Source organism: Triturus cristatus, chromosome 10 (genome assembly GCF_964204655.1).
Source record: "Triturus cristatus chromosome 10, aTriCri1.1, whole genome shotgun sequence".
In the NCBI taxonomy this organism is placed as follows: domain Eukaryota; kingdom Metazoa; phylum Chordata; class Amphibia; order Caudata; family Salamandridae; genus Triturus; species Triturus cristatus.
The window spans coordinates 897,034,919-897,053,144 of NC_140593.1; the positions used below are offsets into that span (position 1 = coordinate 897,034,919).

At 44.7% G+C, this 18,226-nt stretch overlaps 1 protein-coding gene across 2 annotated transcripts in view; it reads left to right on the plus strand.

The window, feature by feature from the left end:
* Nucleotides 1-18,226, plus strand: part of DHX30 (DExH-box helicase 30) — a 574,174-nt gene that overhangs the window by 34,022 nt on the left and 521,926 nt on the right. For both annotated transcript variants that reach the window (XM_085628644.1, XM_085628645.1), the window contains exon 2: nt 8,420-8,550. In XM_085628644.1, coding sequence (XP_085484770.1) covers nt 8,420-8,550 — 131 coding nt within the window. The remainder of the gene's footprint in view (nt 1-8,419; nt 8,551-18,226) is intronic.

An 18,226-nucleotide genomic window follows, 5' to 3' on the forward strand; every position in this document is an offset into this window, starting at 1 on the left:
GCTCTCATACATCCTTCTAAGTAATCAAGTCTCTGTCTCTCAAATGCCCCTTCAATTGGAAACTTTTGTGTTGGATCTTTGCTGTTAGACTGACCCAGTCCTCTAAGTACAAGCGTGCAACATAACCTCTTTTTCATGACCTACTATGCTGGCGAGCCTTTCTAAGGTTGAAACTGGTCTAGTGTCTTCGACGTCCTACAACATTTAGATGTACAACAAAATACCTTACCCGTATTGTAGCATGATCACAGTTCAAAATTGATATACTTTTTATACTGCAGTTTCCAGTTTACCAATTCCCACTTACAGACATTCTTGTAAACCTCAGGTTCCTCCTCTAAAGGAGCCAGTCAACCTTCCCAGAGACTTGACGCTGTGTTGTGCCTTTTACACATGAGACCTTGCATTGGAAAACACTGTATGTGCTCAATCATCTAATGCATGCAGCTGCCTTACTTCAACTTCAAAGAAGCAAAACTGTGATTTCAATTGGTGACATTTTGGCATGAACTCTATAACTTGGAGTTAGATATTTGTCTCAGCTTCAAGGCCCCAGTCGAAGAAATTGACATTTCTTTGTGGAAACGGTTTTAAGATCAATACAATTATCTATGAGTCACTGGCTATTTTCTCTCCTTCCCAAGGGCAATTTAATTCAGGTCGCGGTCGCCAGTAGGTAGTTATAGTTAGGACCCTGTTTCCATAGGAAAACCGCAACATTCTATTTGGAATAACTTTGGCGCCGGTCGACGAATCCTCGCGAAATTTTCAAAACTAATGGGGCGCTACGCTCCGCTCCTACCCTGAAAGTCTCGGGGGGGATTCGTCAAGTGGGGGCTGAGAAAAAAGGGGGGTCCCAAAACGCGTTTTTCCCATGCATTTTTCCATAGGACCTTTAGACACAGCTACAGCCCGAACGACTGAACAGAGTTACTTGAAATTTGGCAGAGAGGTAGTCTACAGGTCAAGGAAGTGCCTTTTGTAGGTCTGGTGTAAATCTGTTCAGTAGTTCCTGAGAAAATAGCCTTTAAATCAATATATATATCTGTGGCAGCTTACGGTGCGCTTACCGTAAGCTTACCGTACGCGTACGGTGACGTGCGCGATTCTGATTGGCTGTTAGATCTTAGTAAACATTCGAATCGGTCGAAACCAGGAAGCGGCGGCCGCCATTTTCTCTCTCGCACTCTGAGGGGGGGAGGAAAAACAAAGGTGGAAAATATGTAAAGGAGCAAGTTAGACAGCTCCTAACCACCTAGCATTGATTAAGGTGCCCCACAAGACCCCCCAAGGCAAAAAAATCAATTTTATTTTTTTTCGAAAAAACGCCGATTACGCTTACCGTACGCGTACGGTAAAAATTAATTATAAAAAAAAAATATCCACATTCACCCCTCCCCCGTGTGCAAAAGGTGCCCGCAGGGCACCTTTTGTGCATAGCATATTGGCAAAAGGAACAATTAATAGATTAAGTTTCTCAACGAAGCGCATAATATGTCCTCCGTGTGCGGACGATGCGCGAAGCGCATCGTGCGTACATGGCCCATCCAGCGTAACGTGGGCACGTGGTGCGCGTAGCGCACCGCGTGCCCACCGTGCGTGCACGGCACTAACTGCATAAAGTGGGCGCGCGGTGCGCAAAGCGCACCGCGTGCACACTGTGCGCGCACGGTGCGCGAAACAAACTGCGTTAAGTGGGCGCGCACGCCACGAACGGCGTAAAGTAACTTAGCATTTAAAAAACCGTACAAATTCACTGAAAAAACCATAGGTTTCACACACGTTATAGTTAGGAATTAGCATTTAAAAAACCTTGCAAATTCAGTGAAAAAACCATAGGTTTCACACACGTTATAGTTAGCTGGACATTTTACTCGTAAAAAACCATTGAAATTCCCCCGTTATAGTTAGTGCAGGCAACTATAACTCACGCGACCGCAATACTCTGCTGATGACATATGTGTCTTTATGAAAAAAAAATATTTGTAATATATGTATAGCTAAAATTTAATGGAAGAAGACCTGGGCAAATAAGTGTCTAAATACAGTATTAGCATCAGCAGAGGATTGCGGTCGCGTGAGTTATAGTTGCCTGCACTAACTATAACGGGGGAATTTCAATGGTTTTTTACGAGTAAAATGTCCAGCTAACTATAACGTGTGTGAAACCTATGGTTTTTTCAGTGAATATATATATATACACTAAACTCCCATCACTGCAAGGCTTTCAGCATTGAACAATAACGAAGGACGGACCACAGGTACGTGCAAGTTCAATTTATTGTTCTGTCCCCTTGCACTCGCCTGACGCGTTTCAATCCTCTCGGGATCTTGATCACATGACACGCTAAGTAGTGCTTGATAGGTTTAAATAAGCTGTTACAGGTTTTCGTATTTTTGTGTTTTTAAAGTGACAAAGCACAACAACATCTATTGAGTGTCGGCAACCATAGACATAGTAGACATACCAAATTCATCACAACGTTCACAGAAGAAACACAGAGGTTAAAACCAATAAATGTTTAAATAACGTATTAAAATGGTTTTCCTATGGTTCTAAAATATAGTACATTGGACTATTTAATAGCTGCCATTTTATGTGCAAATATGCAAATGATGGAAAATGTAAACACGTAGAGAAATTTCTAAAAAGTTTTTCTTAGAATTATTCCTTAGTCTAAATTGCAATTTGTCAATTTTCAATTTTTGTCACAAGTCCAGGTATAAATACCGAAAGTGTGTGTGTGTGTGTGTGTGTATATATATATATATATATATATATATATATATATTTATTTATTAAGTAGCTTGCATTAACAATACACAGAGTCCCAGACCTGGGACCAGTGATACCAACAGAGCATATAATGATACAAGCAATTATCTGTTCCTATTATTGCATCTTGTAAAAAACATAGAACAATGAACAAGCCGCCAAAGAAATAACCCCCACCCGGCTCTGTGGATAACATTTCTTTGTTTAGTTGTTGAATCCCAAGCATCTTAGGCACACGTTGTTAATAACCCTGAAAGGGAGTCACGATTCCAACAATCCCTGGTATGGCACAAGGCAGTTCAACATATCACTGCAAGTCAGGATGATTCAATAAATACACAGTAAGTGGGGCCCAGAAGTCTTGGGACCACGAGGCCTCGGGGAGCTCCTCCGCATAGATCCCCAGCTGTTCCCTACAATAGAGCAAATCTCGCATCCATTTCTTAACGGTGGGAGTGGTTATTGCCCCCCAGCACTGCGCCACAGCCCTTTTTGCCAACAGAGTCGAAACTGCAACAATTCGCCGATTGCATTGCTTAAGCTCCTCACACTTCCCAGCAGGCAGACCTCCACACATTTTACAGATTCCAATACTACATCTGTAAGCACATGTACCACACTGGACCAAAATGCAAATATCCCTGCACATAGCCAAGCTAGATGCAAAAAATCGGCATCAGCCTGCCCGCACCTCACACAACGAGCAGTTTCATGCAAACCGAATTCTGCAGTTGCATTGGGGTATAATATAACTGATGCAGAAACTTAAAGTGGATTATGCGAAGATAAAAAATCGCCGTCAGGCGACCCGTTAACTCACAGCAAAACTTCCATTGCTCAGGCGATGGTGTGGACCCCAGTGCAGAGTTCCATTTGAGATAAGAGGGGTGTTCCTCAGGCTCCCTCTCACATAATGACACATTATATAGCTTAGTGATCAGGCCGTTTCGCTCTTTCCTGGCCAGCACCACCTGCAGTGCCAGCAATGTTGTTGATTCAGTTGGATATTCAGGGTAAATGGCTCTAACTGCTTGCCGCACTCTCACATATGTAAACCCCAACATCAAGCCGTGGTTCTGACCCCCTGCACCTCCTGTAGCTAGCAAACTTTTCCCTGTGTGTACGAGTCCCCCATCTGCATGATTTGTTTATTATATATTTAAATACTTTATATGTATTGGTATGTTCCCCAAAAAGAAATAAACAATACTATTAGCTACAAGTTCATATACATCAGGAACTAAGCATGCATTCACCAGGAAATAGAATAGTACAAAGCTAAATATGTTCAAGTAAGCTTAAGAACACAGTGGACAGTTACAAAGCAATAAAATGCATGAAGGAAGTTATCTTAGAATACAAAGAGAGGGTAGGATAGGGAGATTAATCTGTTAATAAAGTAGGAACTACAATGCTCCGACGTACTGCACTACTTTCTGCACTACTTTCTGCTCCTCTGAATCTTTTCTTATTCCCCCGCTTCAAGTTTTGTCAGTAAATGGCAGCCATTAATCACTGAATAGTCTCTGAGAGACAGCAGCTCGAGGTTATGATCGGCTGTTGGCTCCCCTCCTGGGCAGCGCACTGGGCTTGAGATGGCACATTATTGCATTGTGGAATTAATATAGCACTATTACTCTTACCTGAGGTGCTAAAGTAATTGTCCACAGGAGTAGTAAGCTACACCCTATGGGATGTGTGGTTGGAAAAGTTGTATATTGTTACAAGCCTTTGTGGGAAGTATTTTGGTGTTGTGGGTGAATGACCAGAGAGCTGCTTTTGTCTTGTGGACAGAGTGCTTAATAATGTGGTGTTGGAAAGAAGTTTGCTGGTTGGGAGGAGACTTACCTTTTCGCGAGTAAAGCATGTAGGTAACTATATCGAATAGCACTCGCTGCAACACATGCTTTTCTTACGCATGCCATTACAATCTTTTGCCCACAACTGCAAAACCTCTGTACACATGTGTCCAGTGGAAGGCAGGATCAGCCACATTCTGTCAGGATGGTAAAACATTGTATCCAACAAATTGATCCTGTAGATTGTCTAACAGGGCTCCCCCATGCCATTTCTTTTCGATCCACCACACTTGCCGCCTACAGAGAAATGCCTTTCGGAGATCCACCTGTCCATCTTATGCAAGGAATTTCAGGCTCTTTTAGCCAGTTAGCCAGAGGAGCCATAGAGAGGGTACAAGCCTCAGAAGTGGGAAGTGGGTTTTATTCCTGCCACTGCCTTGTACTAAGAGGCCTTAACTCCATCCTAGATATTCACCCTCTCAACGCCTTCGTGTGAAAAGAAAAATCCAAGATGCTTACCCTGGCCCAGGTTCTATTTGCCCTGGATCCCAGGAACTTTAAGGTGGCATTTGACATGCAGGACACACATTTTCAGATTGCTGTGCTGCAGGCTCACAGGCACTATCGTATCTAAAGAAATGATCCTGACAGCAGTACAGTCTGCTGTAGTGAGAGAAAGAGCACTGGCTCAGGGGAAACTAATAATAGTAGTGACTCCAGTTTTAGCCTTAGAGGCTGCGACAAAAGCAAGCGTTCCTAACGCTAAAGCCTTGCATCCGAGTTGGATACAATGGGCTAATTCTCTCACTGCAATAGATGTAGAATACAGGTACGACACAAATTTAAAGGCACAAGCATTCCTGCAATATGAACAAGACTATCCTTTACAAAATGAAATAATGCCTCTAGATCAGTATGAATATATAATTTACACTGACTGATTTGCTCAACCGGTCATAGTAAGTAAGCAACAATACAGTGCGGCGTGTGCAATCGTTAAAGGTCGCATGCGGGATGGAAAGTTCCATCCGAGTTGCACGAAAACGCAATCTTTAGGAAACTGCACGGCACAGTTGGCAGAGATGAAAGCCTTGATACTGCCACTGGTAAGTACGGATCGAGAATTCCCCACACTAATTGTGTGCGATTCCTTTTACTGTGTACAGTCCTGTAATGAACACTTGCAATACTGGATTCAAAACGGGTTCAAAGATGCAAAATGTGGCACAATTAAGCACCAAATGCTATGGGAACAGGTAGTGGTGCTGAAAACCGAGCTACCAAGGGCTCAAGTGATAAATACACTATGGAACTCTTTACCCCCCCCCCCCCCCCCCCCCCCCAAACACAAGATCCACCGACAACCACCTTATCTTCAGAAAACTACTCAAGAATTGGCTCTTCCCCCACATAAGCACCATACACAAACAGAAATTTACGGCATATCCCTCTGTATATAAGCATTTATTTTCACTATAGGTATGTACCTATCTTTGTGTATTGCTTTGTATACACATGCAGAATAATTATGTTGTTAAAAAAAAAAAAAATCAGCTTTGGTCTACATGTACTTGCTTCCATTGTGCATCTATGTACCTTCCATGTACTTGGATCTGTGTGTCTGTTACTTTTCTCCTGAAAAAGCATATCCAGTGCACTACCCTATTTCTCATCTTGTACCTCTATCAATATCTTTAATCTATATATACTTACCTCTTTTATGCATCTATATACTTTCAGTGTACTTATGGATCCATATATTTATCACTTTCTTCTAATGTAGCATTTCCAATGCACTACCCTATTTCTCAGCCTATACTTCTCTCAATATGTTCTAGCTGAACTTTCTGACCCATCTCAAACTTCTTTCTACTACTTTTTCCAATGCACTACCCTATCTCTCACCCTATACATCTATCAATATATCCTCTACATCCACTCTCTCATTTATCCCAAACCCCATACCACTACTATGATCCCCAAAATAACCCTTTCTAGATTCTCTAACTCTACCCCTCCTTGCATCTGACACCTTTTACTATACCGACCCCCCCCCCCCAAACAAGCCTTTCTAAACTCTTCCCTCTGACTCTTCCCCTCCAAAACCCCTTTTTACTCATCCAAAAGCCTCCTCCTACTGCTATGACCTTAAAAATAAATTAAAAATCCTTCACTCTTCTATCCCTCCACTATTGTTTTCAGTCAAAATAACAGACTAACATGTTCACTACTCAAATTCCATTTTCCACTATACTAATTTACCACTAATCCTTTATGGGTTCCAGAGTAGCGTGCTACTCGTTAATAAAGCGTTTCAACACCCCATCAGGGTTACAAGCGCTATATAAATGCAAACCTTTTTCTCTTCTCTACCCCTCCCCAACTCTTCTCAATCCAAATAACTGACTAACATAACCACAACTCAAATTACTTTCATGTTTCACCATACTAATTCAACACTAATCCTTATGGGTTCCGGCGTAGCGTGCTACTCGCCAAATAAGCGCTTCAAAACCCCATCGGGGGTAGCAAGCGCTATATAAATACAAACCTCTTTCCCTCTTCTATCCCGCCACCTACCCTTCTGTATCCAAATAACTGAATAACATATCCACCACTCAAATTACTTCATATTTCACTATACTTCAACACTAATCCTTTTATGGGTTCCCGGAGTAGCGTGCTACTCGCCAGAAAAGTGCTTCAACACCCATCAGGGGTAACAAGTGCTATATGAAGAGGGCGTTCATCTTGGAACCAAGCAAGCAGACATCTTAAGGAAACAGTTATTTTGTGGCAGGTGACTACAGAACACCATATTACAGGGAAAATGAGCTTAATTAGTTAATCAATTTTCTGGTAAAGATATCATTAAATGCACAATGGTGCATTGCCTTCTACAAAAGTAAGTGATGGGAGAAGAAGGTAAAAGTAGTTTTTTTTTCACCCCCTCAAACTGAGCCCCATACAGAAAGTGATCCGGGACTGGAAAACCTTGGCAGAATTGATTGAGGGTTGCCCTTAAAAATGTATGGGGCCGCTGGAAGATGTTTCGGGTTGCAATCCAAATGAGAAAACTTTAAGAAGAAAGTGGTGTACCGAGTCTATTCTGTTTTCCATTGAGCTCTTACCAGTGTGAGTTAGACTTTTGTAAGTGCTTCAAGAATGAGCTGTTAACATGTGGTAAAATCTACTGTTAGTACTGCACTCTCGTTAATGTTTTGTATAATGAAATGTTAGTAATAGTTTATAAAATAATGGAATGTTAAAATCAACAAATTTAGAGTCGAAGATTCATTTCCTAATGTACATGTGATCTTTAATGAAATCTCTTGTTGAAAAAACCCACAAGTTTTAAATCCCTAAGCCTATTTGTCATAGCAACACTCTGCTTATTTCAACTATCCAATTGGTAAACTCTGATTCCAGAACACTTAGTCACCTTAATCATGGAATCAAAACTACCCACGTCATCACCTTTAAGGATCTTTATTTTTACACAGTAACTTTCCTCCAGATCAGTTTTTACTTTCTACAGATGTGCTCTGATTTTACTCCTGTGTTTTCTTTTTTTTTATTCCTGAAATATTGTTTCATTAATATTTGACTTTTAACTTTTTTTCCTAAAGCAGTACAATTTTCCATAAAAGTAATGCTGACCATTGATATAAGATCCACAGTACAATACTATAGCATTTGTCACCGTATTGTGAAATGTAGTGCAGAAATGCCTCTCATCTCTCCTTTTCTAACCAGTGTAAAATTTAGCACAAATGTATATTTCTATTAGGGAGATTCTTTTATCTGTGAAACAAAAAATAAACATTTTTTTTAATATGGCTAGGTCCTGGAGATTTGCTGAGAGATTTTCCAGAGCCGAAAAATTTGCTGAACAGTGTGATTGGCAGAGCACTGGGGACCTCCTCGCCAAAGGACAACATTGTATATATCCACTCAAATGAGGGAGACCAGAAGGTGAGTGTTACCTGGACAACTGACAGAAACTTTTTTAGATCGAGCCTGGGCAGCGCATGCGCTGTTCTCAAAGGCATGCTGTATTCAAGTAGGGACTTGAAGCTCCGCTCACTCCCCGCCCATATTTTTCATTGGCTTGTGTCATTGTCCACTGTAAACTGTGGCTGTTCATTGGTCAATAGGCTTAGTAGTCCCTCCTTAGTACCGCCTTGTCTCATTTTGTAACGTCCCATGGCGACACCCCCTGTTACGTGTGTTGTTACTCGGCAGGCTTTAATTACAGTTTCCGAGCACTATTTTCTCAAATAGCTTTGTCCTGCCTGCTTTTGCAGGCAGGACACGCTCTCTCCTAATGCTTTTTTAGCACAAACACATATGCAATGCAATAGGTCTTGCATTTGCAAGTTTAAGCTATTGGCATTGTAAATGACAATGCCTTTTATTGATCTGATTTAAAAACAACACCTTAATAAAAGGCATTGTCATTTACAATGCCAGTAGATCAAACTCTTGTTTATGTGAAACCTATTGCATGGCAAATGCTTGTTTAGATCTTACTTCTCAATTCTGGCTCTCTTTCCATACATGAAATGCATCAGATTTAGTGAGCTTTTTCTCTTATATTTGTGTTTGATTTTTGCTGCCAAAGCCGGAAAATTGCTTCCTGATCCATCAAAGCTACATCCAGCTATGAACATTTTTTGCAAAGCCCTTAAAACCTGACTCTTTTAAATGATCTAGATTTATGATCGGTTCTAGTAATCCTTTTGAGACCGGACACCTCAGTGAGATGATAGTTTTGAGCGTTACAAAAATGTTTGATTCATTAATGCCTAAAAAATGTATTTCTGCATTCTAATTTCATTATCAGTTGAGAATATAAGCAACAGAATTACTGTAAAGAGCTTTGTTTGCAAAGCGCTTCAAAGACGCCGGATAGATCTGGCTCTTCTCTGAGTCTTATGTCTCCTTATTCCACCCCTCGACAGTCTCTTATTGAGTCTCCTGTTTATTTCAGCCCCTTTTCATTTCACATCTTGGTAACCCACTGTACTTTTCTTTAAGGTTTTCTTGTGCAAATGTTTATTTTTATATTGTCAGTCGATCAATTTCATCTTTATTTGGGCACAAAGGGAATTTCATCTTTATTCGGGTACAAAGGTATCCACAAAAGTCCACTAAAACACAAAAACCACATACAGTGTGCAATAAAACATACAAATAGTTTAAACGTTCAGTTCTTAAAAATACATATTTAAAATCCAAGACATGATGGCCATAATGTATGTGATAGCTATGCATGGGGCAGCACTGTTTAAGTATAAATTCAGATTTAGACTGTGTTCATCTAAAGGCGAGCCCGGACAGCGGTTTTCAAGAGAGCACCCTTAGAAAAAAGTAGACTCCATCATTGAGCTGAAGCAGCTTTCTAGATGCTACCCTAAAGTTTGTGATCTGTCTCTTGATTAAGGGGAGCAAAATGTGCTTTTTGTATAAAGAATTGAAATCACAAAAAAATCTAATGTGCAACATGGATTGGCCTGAACTCCCATTGCATTTTCAGGGTAGAGATTCAAGGTTCACCTGGAAGCCTAAGGGGAAACGTAAGTTATTTAACAGTGCCGGCCCTGTAGCGAAATAATAGGAGGCACTCCCACCGGCTCATTGGTTTGGTCAAATACTTAGCAACCCCTCTGTCTGTTCTCACATTCCTTTATGCCGCCACACTCTGCTTCTTAGACTAAAAAGTCAATCTTTAGTCCTTAGAAGATTTAAACAAGGCTAGCTGCAACCACCTTTTACTAATGTTATGGCAGCCCCCAGGATTCTCAAACAAATCCTGCTAGCTAACCTTACACAAGTGGTATTCCACAGCTGCCAACAAAGGAATGCTCTTACCTTTATCGCAGGTGAGGCAATCCGAGATAATGTCTCTTGTGAGACTTGCCTCCTTATTTGTCCAAACTGCTAGCCATAGTAACGAAAGGCGGGCACTGATGTTGTCTTCAATAAAAGGTATGTCCAATTCACTGTGACAAATAAAATTGGAGGTAGGGATGGAAGCCCCCAACTTTTATTCAGTTTTTGTGTTTTTTTTCCCACTGTGGAAACATTTTTGGGAATACCAGAGCAGACCGAGGTGCCTCTGCTTAGATTGTGACAACTAGAACCCTTTTAGGCCTGGTGACCTTGGGCTTGACCTTGCTGTTGAACCCAAAAGTGACCACCAGATAAACTCATTTAGCGCTGGACTCTCTGGGTCACAAATTCGAACAGTCCAAGGCTTACTCGGGAAGGTGATGTGGATTTAGAGACTCAGAACTGAACAAACCACTTAACAGCAATAAGTAAATAAAGGTTCAGCCATTGATTTTACCTTAGAAAAGTACTGTACTTCGACATGCACAATACAATATTGTAGATATGATTCAGAAAGGCACACTGTTTGTTTTACTGGTGCACTAGCCAACACAACCCCTGCTCTTGACCTCGAAGAGAGTTCTTGGCAGGATTGTGCAATGTTCTCTTCAGGTTTCCCTTTAGAGTTTCTCTTGGGAATAATCTAGTCCTTAAATGTCTCTCCCCCCCACCCCCCCTCATTGTCATGAGATCAGGTCAACCGTCTTTTCACCTCAGGAGCTTAGTCAGATTGACGGCTTTCAAATTAAAATATGGAAGTACTCCTCTTTGGGCTGTAAACCCTGAGATGCAAAGTACCTTTTCATCTCTATCTCTGTGGTCGTGTAGGCTTGACATTTACATTGGAGGTCAGCGGACTGACTGCTCCAGGTGGTGTGTTACGTGCATGACTCACTGAGTGGGATCGTCAGCTTGTCGCTGGCCATTGTCTTGTGGTGTGCACTTTCAGCGCATGCCTGGTCAAGTGAGCATAGACAGTGGCAGCACGAGTGATAAGTAGGCTAATATCAGGTTGCATTGCTCATGGACTGGTGTCCCAATGCTTTGTGATTTCTTGCCCAGGCCATGCAACAAGCCACACCAACCTAGACAGAGCTAGGAGCTCATCCTGGTTCCAGATCTGATCTTTGGCTTAGGTAATCATTTGTTCGAGGCATATGAGCTGCAGATTACACACTTGTGCATAGATCGCCATCTGGTGTTGGGGGCCCGGATGTTTGCAGTTGTTTTTCCTCTTGGAAAGTCTTTGGAAGTCACGAGGTCGGTGACTCCTCCTTTGGATCGTATTGCGCATGGGCTTCGGCTCCATCCTCAGATTGTTTTTTTCCGCCATCGGGCTCGGATGTGATCTTCGCGCTCCGGTTCCGAACAGCTTCCAGTTCGACGATCGACGCGCAATCCTCACCCCAACTCGCGGTATTGTTTTCGAACGCGATCCCCCACTCTACGCGCCTCTCATCGGCAAAAACCTTCGATTACGGTCGTCGACGACGGCCTTCGGGCCTACCCAAGCTCCGTTCCTGGCTAATGGAAAGGACTCCCTTCAAGAAGTGCCCTCGATGTGGGTCCAAGTTCCCCCACACCGATCTCCACGAAGTATGCAATCTCTGCCTCTCCCCTGAACACGAGGCTCGAGATTGTCCGGCGTGTAAGTCCTTCCGGTCCAAGAAAACCATTCGAGACCGAAGGGCTAGAAGAACCATGGCACACTCGTCGACGACGATTCTGGACGACATCTTGGGGGAAGGCGTTGACGCTCCAGAAGAACACCATACCGACGAGGGACTCGTCAGCGCCTCCGAAGCCGATGATTCAGTTGTGGAGGACATCACTCCGGCACAGAGGGTCGTGAGTACTAATCTAGCCCCCCCACCCTCGCCGGCACAGAAAAAGGCTTCGGTCACGCCTTCGCCTCCGGGCCTAAGAAAGGCCAAAGACATTGCTTCCCACACCGCACCTTCGGGCCCGGTAGAGAAGCCGATTAAGCCTTCCGGCGGCTCGGGCTCGAGCCAGCCCCCCGTCAGTGCCGATAAAAAGAAAATGGCCTCCGCTTCGACACCGAGCCCCGCACCGAAACACTCGGTGTCGAGAACCAGCTCCAGCTTCTCGGTGCCGACACCATCTTAGGCACCGACAAAAGCACACAAGGCCACCGGCACCGACACTTCGAAGCCGAAATCCATCTCGGCGCCGACCAAACAATCAGACTTTTCCAAGCATAGTTCCAAACAACGAACCAGCGCGGATAAAGCCAAAAAACCAACGGCCCCGACGCCTTCGGCGCCGATGGACCGACCAACATCACCAGAACTTTTTACACCGGATCCATTACAAAAAACACTAACCAAGGATCCTAAAACCGGACATTTGATGCTCTCCATCAAAAAGAGACAGCTAGATAAACCTGCTCCGCCTCCACCTCCGAAGAGGAAGGACTCTGCTACCTCTTCTTTCAGAATACCTTCCCCACCTCCACCGTCTCCGCCCTCACCTTCCCCTCCTCCACCGTCTCCGGCCCCACCTCATCATTCCCCAACACCCTCTCCGGATGATGATGATGATCAGGGGGATCCATATGATGACATAGGAGACGTGCCCCAAGATTTACCTACAGGGGACCCCACTCCCACAGCCTCCCCAGACCCATGGGCCGATTATAATATCCCTGACATCCCTAACGTCCCACAGGATGATCTCTACCCTTCCAGACCTTCCCCACCAGAAGACTCACTGGGGTTCAACCATCTACTACCGAGGGCGGCACACTATCACGGGGTAGATCTCCATACCGACCCCGTGGAGGAGGATCTCCTCCTCGATACGTTTGACACCACACATAGGACTACCTCCATATTGCCTATGCTCAAGGGAGTTCTAAAACATGCGGCAGAGGTTTTTAAAGACCCAGTCAGAGCCAGGGTCATTAACCCGCGCATTGAAAAGGAAATATAAATCCGCCCCTACAGATCCCTCCTACATCAGAGGGCCAGCACCACTAGATTCTCTGGTTGTGTCCACAGCACGTAAGAGGGCCAACTCCCAAGCGTCAGGCGAAGCACCACCACCTGACAAAGAGTCTAAACTCTTGGACGCATCAGGCAAGCGTACTGCATCTCAAGCTGCCAACATATGGCGTATCGCTAATACACCAGCGCTACTAGCCAGGTATGACAGTGCCCATTATGACGAATTAGAAGCCATAATGCAACATCTCCCTGATAAATACAAACCTAGGGCCAACTAGCTAATTCAGGAGGGCAAAACCATTACTAATACCTCCATACGTTGTGCCCTAGTTGCAGCAGACACAGCCTCCAGGGCCATCAATACTAGTGTCCTCCTCCGTCGCCATGCCTGGCTAAGGATCTCAGGTTTTAAACCGGAGGTACAGGCCTCCATCCTCAACCATCCCTTTGACCAGGAACATCTGTTTGGCCCAAAAGTGGATGAGGCCCTAGAAAAGATGAAAAAAGACACGGACACGGCAAAATCCATGGGAGCTTTACAATCACACCCTCCCAGGCGCTCCTTTCGCCGCTGTTCCTTTCGGAGCACATCCAGAGGCTACTCCTCCGACACCGCTTCCACTTCATATAAGGCCCCTACCCAGTCCACCTTTACAAGGGGCTACCAAAGAGGCGGCTACAGGGGCAACAATAACAAAGGCAGAGGCAAAACAAACACCGCCTGCTCTGCCACCGCACCTATCCAATGACTTCCCTCCACTCCCCCCAGACCATCCCACTCCGGTCGGGGGCAAACTCCAAAATTTCCTCCCTGTCTGGGCCACCATCACCTCAGACAAATGGGTAACACAAATAATTTGGTCAGGCTACTGCCTAGAACTAATATCTACCCCCCCCAAACATTCCACCCAGACCACGCCCAATATCACAAGAACATCTAACACTACTAAAGCAGGAGATAATCTCCCTATTACAGAAAAGGGCGACAGAACACGTTCCTACCAACCAACGAAATATGGGGGTCTACTCCCTATATTTTCTCATACCAAAAAGGGACGAGACTCTGCGGCCCATCCTAGACCTCAGGCCCCTAAACAAATACATACACTCAGACCATTTTCACATGGTAACGCTTCAGCAGGTACTTCCGATGCTTTCCCAAAACGACTTCCTGACCACTTTAGACCTGAAAGACGCTTATTTCCACATTCCTGTGCACAACGCTCACAGGAAGTTCCTCAGATTCGTAGTGGACGGCCAACACTACCAATTCAAAGTACTCCCGATCACAACAGCACCAAGTGCCTAGCAGTAGTGGCAGCACACCTCAGGAGACAACCCATCCATGTCTTCCCATACCTAGACGACTGGCTAATAAAAGCCAGTTCATACAGCCAGTGTGTACAACACACATGCCACTATCCAGCTACTTCACCAACTGGGCTTCACAGTAAACCACGCAAAGTCCCATCTACAACCTTCCCACATAAAACAATACCTCGGTGCCACCATAAACACCTCAAAAGCGCTAGCCTACCCCAATCCTGCCAGGATTACAAGCATTCAGGCTCTACGCGCAAAATTCATGGCACAACACTCCCTTCCAGCTCGAGTGTTTATGCAACTAATAGGGATGATGGCCTCTTGCATCTTCATAGTACCTCACGCAAGACTCCAGATGCGTCCTCTCCAAGAGTGCTTAGCGCGCCAATGGAACCAGGCCCAGGGTCAATTAACAGATCTGGTGTTGGTAGACGGTCGCACCCATCGCTCTCTGCAGTGGTGGACCACCACAAACCTTTCCACAGTTCGACCGTTCCTGGACCCGGTTCCCCAGATAGTACTAACCACAGACGCATCGCTCTCCAGCTGGGGAGCTCAATTACATCTCACCGTGCAGGGCACATGGACACCTCAACAAAAGTTACTCCACATCAACCATCTGGAGTTATTAGCGATCTTAGCCCTAAAATCTTTTCAAACACAGATTTCAGGCAAGGCAGTCCTTATCCGCACAGACAACATGACAGCCATGTATTATATTCAAAAACAAGGCCGCTCACACTCTCCACAGCTCTCTCAGCTAGCACAGAGCATATGGAGATGGGCCATACCCCGGAAAATCTTTCTCCTAGCTCAGCATGTCCCAGGAGTCCAAAACACTATGGCAGATCTGCTCAGCAGACAAACACAACAAATCCACGAGTGGGAACTCCACCCACAAGTTCTACACCCGTACTTTCAGATGTGGGGGCATCCACAGATAGACCTCTTCGCCACCCACGAAAACACCAAATGCCCAAGCTTCGCCGCCAGATATCCACACCCATTGTCCAAAGGCAATGCGATATGGATGAACTGGTCAGGCAGATTTGCGTACGCTTTTCTGCCTCTCCCACTCATTCCACTAGTGGTGCGTAAACTACAGCAACACTCCCTCACACTAATCCTAGTAGCTCCAACTTGGGCCAGACAACTGTGGTACACCACACTGCTGGAACTATCTGTAGTACCGCACCAAAAATTACGCCTCTCTCCACACCTCTTAACCCAGAACCATGGCGAGATCAGACACCCGGACCCAGCTCAGCTCAACATTGCAATCTGGCTCCTGAAGTCCTAGAATTCGGTTATCTAAATCTTCCCCCTGACTGTATGAACGTCATCAAGGAAGCTAGGCGACCCACTACTAGAGCGTGCTACGCCCCCAAGTGGAAACGTTTTGTTGTCTATTGTCACCACAACACCATCAATCCCCTAGACGTCTCCATTCAACACATCATAGGCTACTTACTCCACCTACAAAGGTGTAATCTAGCCTATACGTCCATTTGCCTGCACCTCGCAGCTATAGCAGCTTACCTACAAAACAGGCAACATCTATCACTTTTTAGAGTACCTAAATTCCCCCCAGAATGCCACCCTCACCTGTGTGGAACCTAAATATCGTTTTCACCAGACTAATGGGGCCTCCCTTCGAACCGTTGCACAAATGTGAACTTCAATTTTTAACCTGGAAAACCGCTTTTCTCGTAGCTATCACTTCCCTCAGAAGGGTCAGTGAGATACAAGCATTTACCATTCAAGAACCTTTCCTACAAATGCACCATAACAAAGTTGTTCTCCGTACCAACCCAAAATTCCTCCCTAAAGTCATTTCTCCTTTTCACCTAAACCAATCTGTAGAACTACCAGTATTCTTCTCGCAACCACAAACTGTTGCAGAAAGAGTTCTCCACACACTAGATGTCAAACGAGCCTTACTCTACTACATCGAGAGAACACAACCTTTCCGTAAGACCAAACAACTGTTTGTCTCTTTCTCTCTACCACACAAGGGCAACCCCATCTCCAAGTCGGGGATAGCTAGGTGGATTGTCAAATGCATTCAGCTTTGCTACCACAAAGCAAAACAAACGCTATCCGTTCCCCCTAAAGCCGATTCTACACGTAAAATAGTGGCTTCAATGGCTTTTCTAGGAAACATCCCATTAGATGATATCTGAAAAGCAGCTACATGGTCAACACCGCACACTTTCACTAAACACCATTGTGTAGATGTGCAAACTAAGCAACAAGGTAGTGTGGGCCAGGCTATACTACAAATATTCTTTGAAACCACTGCAACAGATACGGGTGGTCGCCGCTAAGGGTGGGTACTGCTATATAATCTATGCACAAGTGTGTAATCTGCAGCTCATATGCCTCGAACGGAATATGCTACTTACCAGTATGCATCTGTTCTTGGCATGTAGAGCTGCAGATCTACACACGCCCACCCGCCTCCCCGGCTTCCTGTATCTGTTCCAGTTTATCTTATTTAGATACAAAACACATGGGCATCTTCACTGTTTATTACTACGCTCCATCATTTCCCTGCTGGCGAAAAACAATCTGAGGATGGAGCCGAAGCCCATGCGCAATACGATCCAAAGGAGGAGTCACCGACCTCGTGACTTCCAAAGACTTTCCAAGAGGAAAAACAACTGCAAACATCCGGGCCCAACACCAGATGGCAATCTATGCACAAGTGTGTAGATCTGCAGCTCTACATGCCAAGAACAGAGGCATACTGGTAAGTAGCATATTCCTTATGGGATGATGCTGTTGCACACAAGTCACTATGGTGACTGTGGGACATGTTCCGGAGTCGTTCAGTCCCACACACTTCTAGGTGTTATTGATTGAGTGATTTCACTTGCTTTGAGTTATCTTCAGGATGGCTCTACAAAAATGAGCACTTCGAAAGCAAAACAGGCTGCAGGGACACTCGGACTCACAGACTTCACCTGTCAGCGTAAGTGGAGCAGGTACTTCAGATCTGCAGCAGTAGTTCGTCTCACCTAGGCTTCTCCATAGACCCTCTCTCTTCTCTATAGCTTCTTCCTCGTGCAAGGGCTCCTCCAATGCCCCCCCCTCCCGAGCAGTTAGTTTGCCCTCTCCTTCAATCAACAATCATGCAATGCCTTCTGGGCAGGCTTGTAGAAATTCTCACCTTTCTGTTCTCAAAACTAGTAAGGGTAGTTGGCATTAGTTACTTTAACCCTAGAGCACAGAAACATTTCTGGAGTGCCATGGGTGTGCGACCTCCGTTTGTGGTAGAGAAATCCTTGCAGTCTGGCTGGAACTTTCTGCCCCATCTTTAGGCTTAACGCTGTGCACTCTCAACCACTTCTGAGCATTTCTGCTTTTTGCGTATTCCACTCGGAGAGGTTCAGCCAAGGTTTTTGTCACAAAGTGTTAGCAGGAAGGTAGTGTGGTGCTGGGTCTCTCCAGGCGGGAGAAACACA